General features: G+C 40.9%; 1 protein-coding gene across 1 annotated transcript; it reads right to left on the reverse strand.

Annotated features, from left to right (window-relative positions):
• Positions 1-254: 254 nt before the first annotated feature.
• Positions 255-719, reverse strand: LOC127095783 (uncharacterized). The gene has a single exon (XM_051034423.1). It carries the CDS (start codon positions 717-719, stop codon positions 255-257), a length of 465 nt encoding a protein of 154 aa, XP_050890380.1.
• Between the last annotated feature and the right edge of the window lie 256 nt (positions 720-975).

The following is a 975-nucleotide window of genomic DNA, read 5'->3' on the forward strand; positions in this document are numbered from 1 at the left end:
CACCTCTCTCTCTGGCGGTACATCTGAAATGTCATCTAGAAACACCTTCGGAAAATCCTGCACTACCTGTAATTCATCAATCACCGCCTGACTCCTAGTAGATAACGCCGCAAACAACGTAAACATCTACGCTTCCTCTTCCAAAAGCTCATTCAACTCTCTAGTAGACAAGAAACCAACTTCTTTCTCCTCCCACGAGTAGGAAACCGCATCGACTTGTTATAACAATTGATATGAACATGATTGAACTCCAACTAGTTTATCCCTAAGATAACATCAATATTCTCCAACGGCAAGCAAATAAGATCAATGCCAAAATCTTTATCAAATATTATCAGAGGACAATTCAAATAAACTAAAGTAGTAGTCACCGAACCCTTAGCACGAGTTTCGATAACGATTTCTCCACTCATAGAAGACACAATAAGGCCTAGCCTTTTCACACAGTCAACAACAATAAAAGAATGGGTAGGACCAATATCAATAATAGCAATCAAAGGCGTATTTTTAATATAACATATACCTCTGATCAACCTGTCATCACTGGAAGTCTGAGTCCCCGTCAGAGCGAACACCTTTCCTCCACTTAAAGCTTGCTTAGGCTTCGCGAAATGAGTGATGATATGTCCTGGCTCACCATAGTTGTAGCAAGTCACCATATTCTCTTTGCAATCAGCAATCAAATGTCCTAACTTCCCACCCTTGTAACACTTTTTCATATCACTCTTGCATTAACTAACACGATGACCCAACTCACCACACCTATAGAACTTAAGAGAAGTAGGAGCACCTCCCCCACTTGGCATCTTACCATCAGCAACTCTCTGTTTACCTTTATCAGCTGGAGCACTATATGGCTTCCCATGATTGAGATTCTACTTTTTTTTTCTCGCTAAGCCCCTTGTAGTGAGCCGACCGAGCCTTACTATCATCCTCATAAATTCTACAGCTGTTCACCAACTCTGAAAATCTCAT

The sequence above is a fragment of the Lathyrus oleraceus genome, chromosome 6 (assembly GCF_024323335.1).
Source record: "Lathyrus oleraceus cultivar Zhongwan6 chromosome 6, CAAS_Psat_ZW6_1.0, whole genome shotgun sequence".
Lineage (NCBI taxonomy): Eukaryota > Viridiplantae > Streptophyta > Magnoliopsida > Fabales > Fabaceae > Lathyrus > Lathyrus oleraceus.

Bases quoted from the DNA above. Each gene is read 5' to 3' on its own strand.
- LOC127095783 (XM_051034423.1), bottom strand. From the start codon at position 719: ATGAAAAAGTGTTACAAGGGTGGGAAGTTAGGACATTTGATTGCTGAT.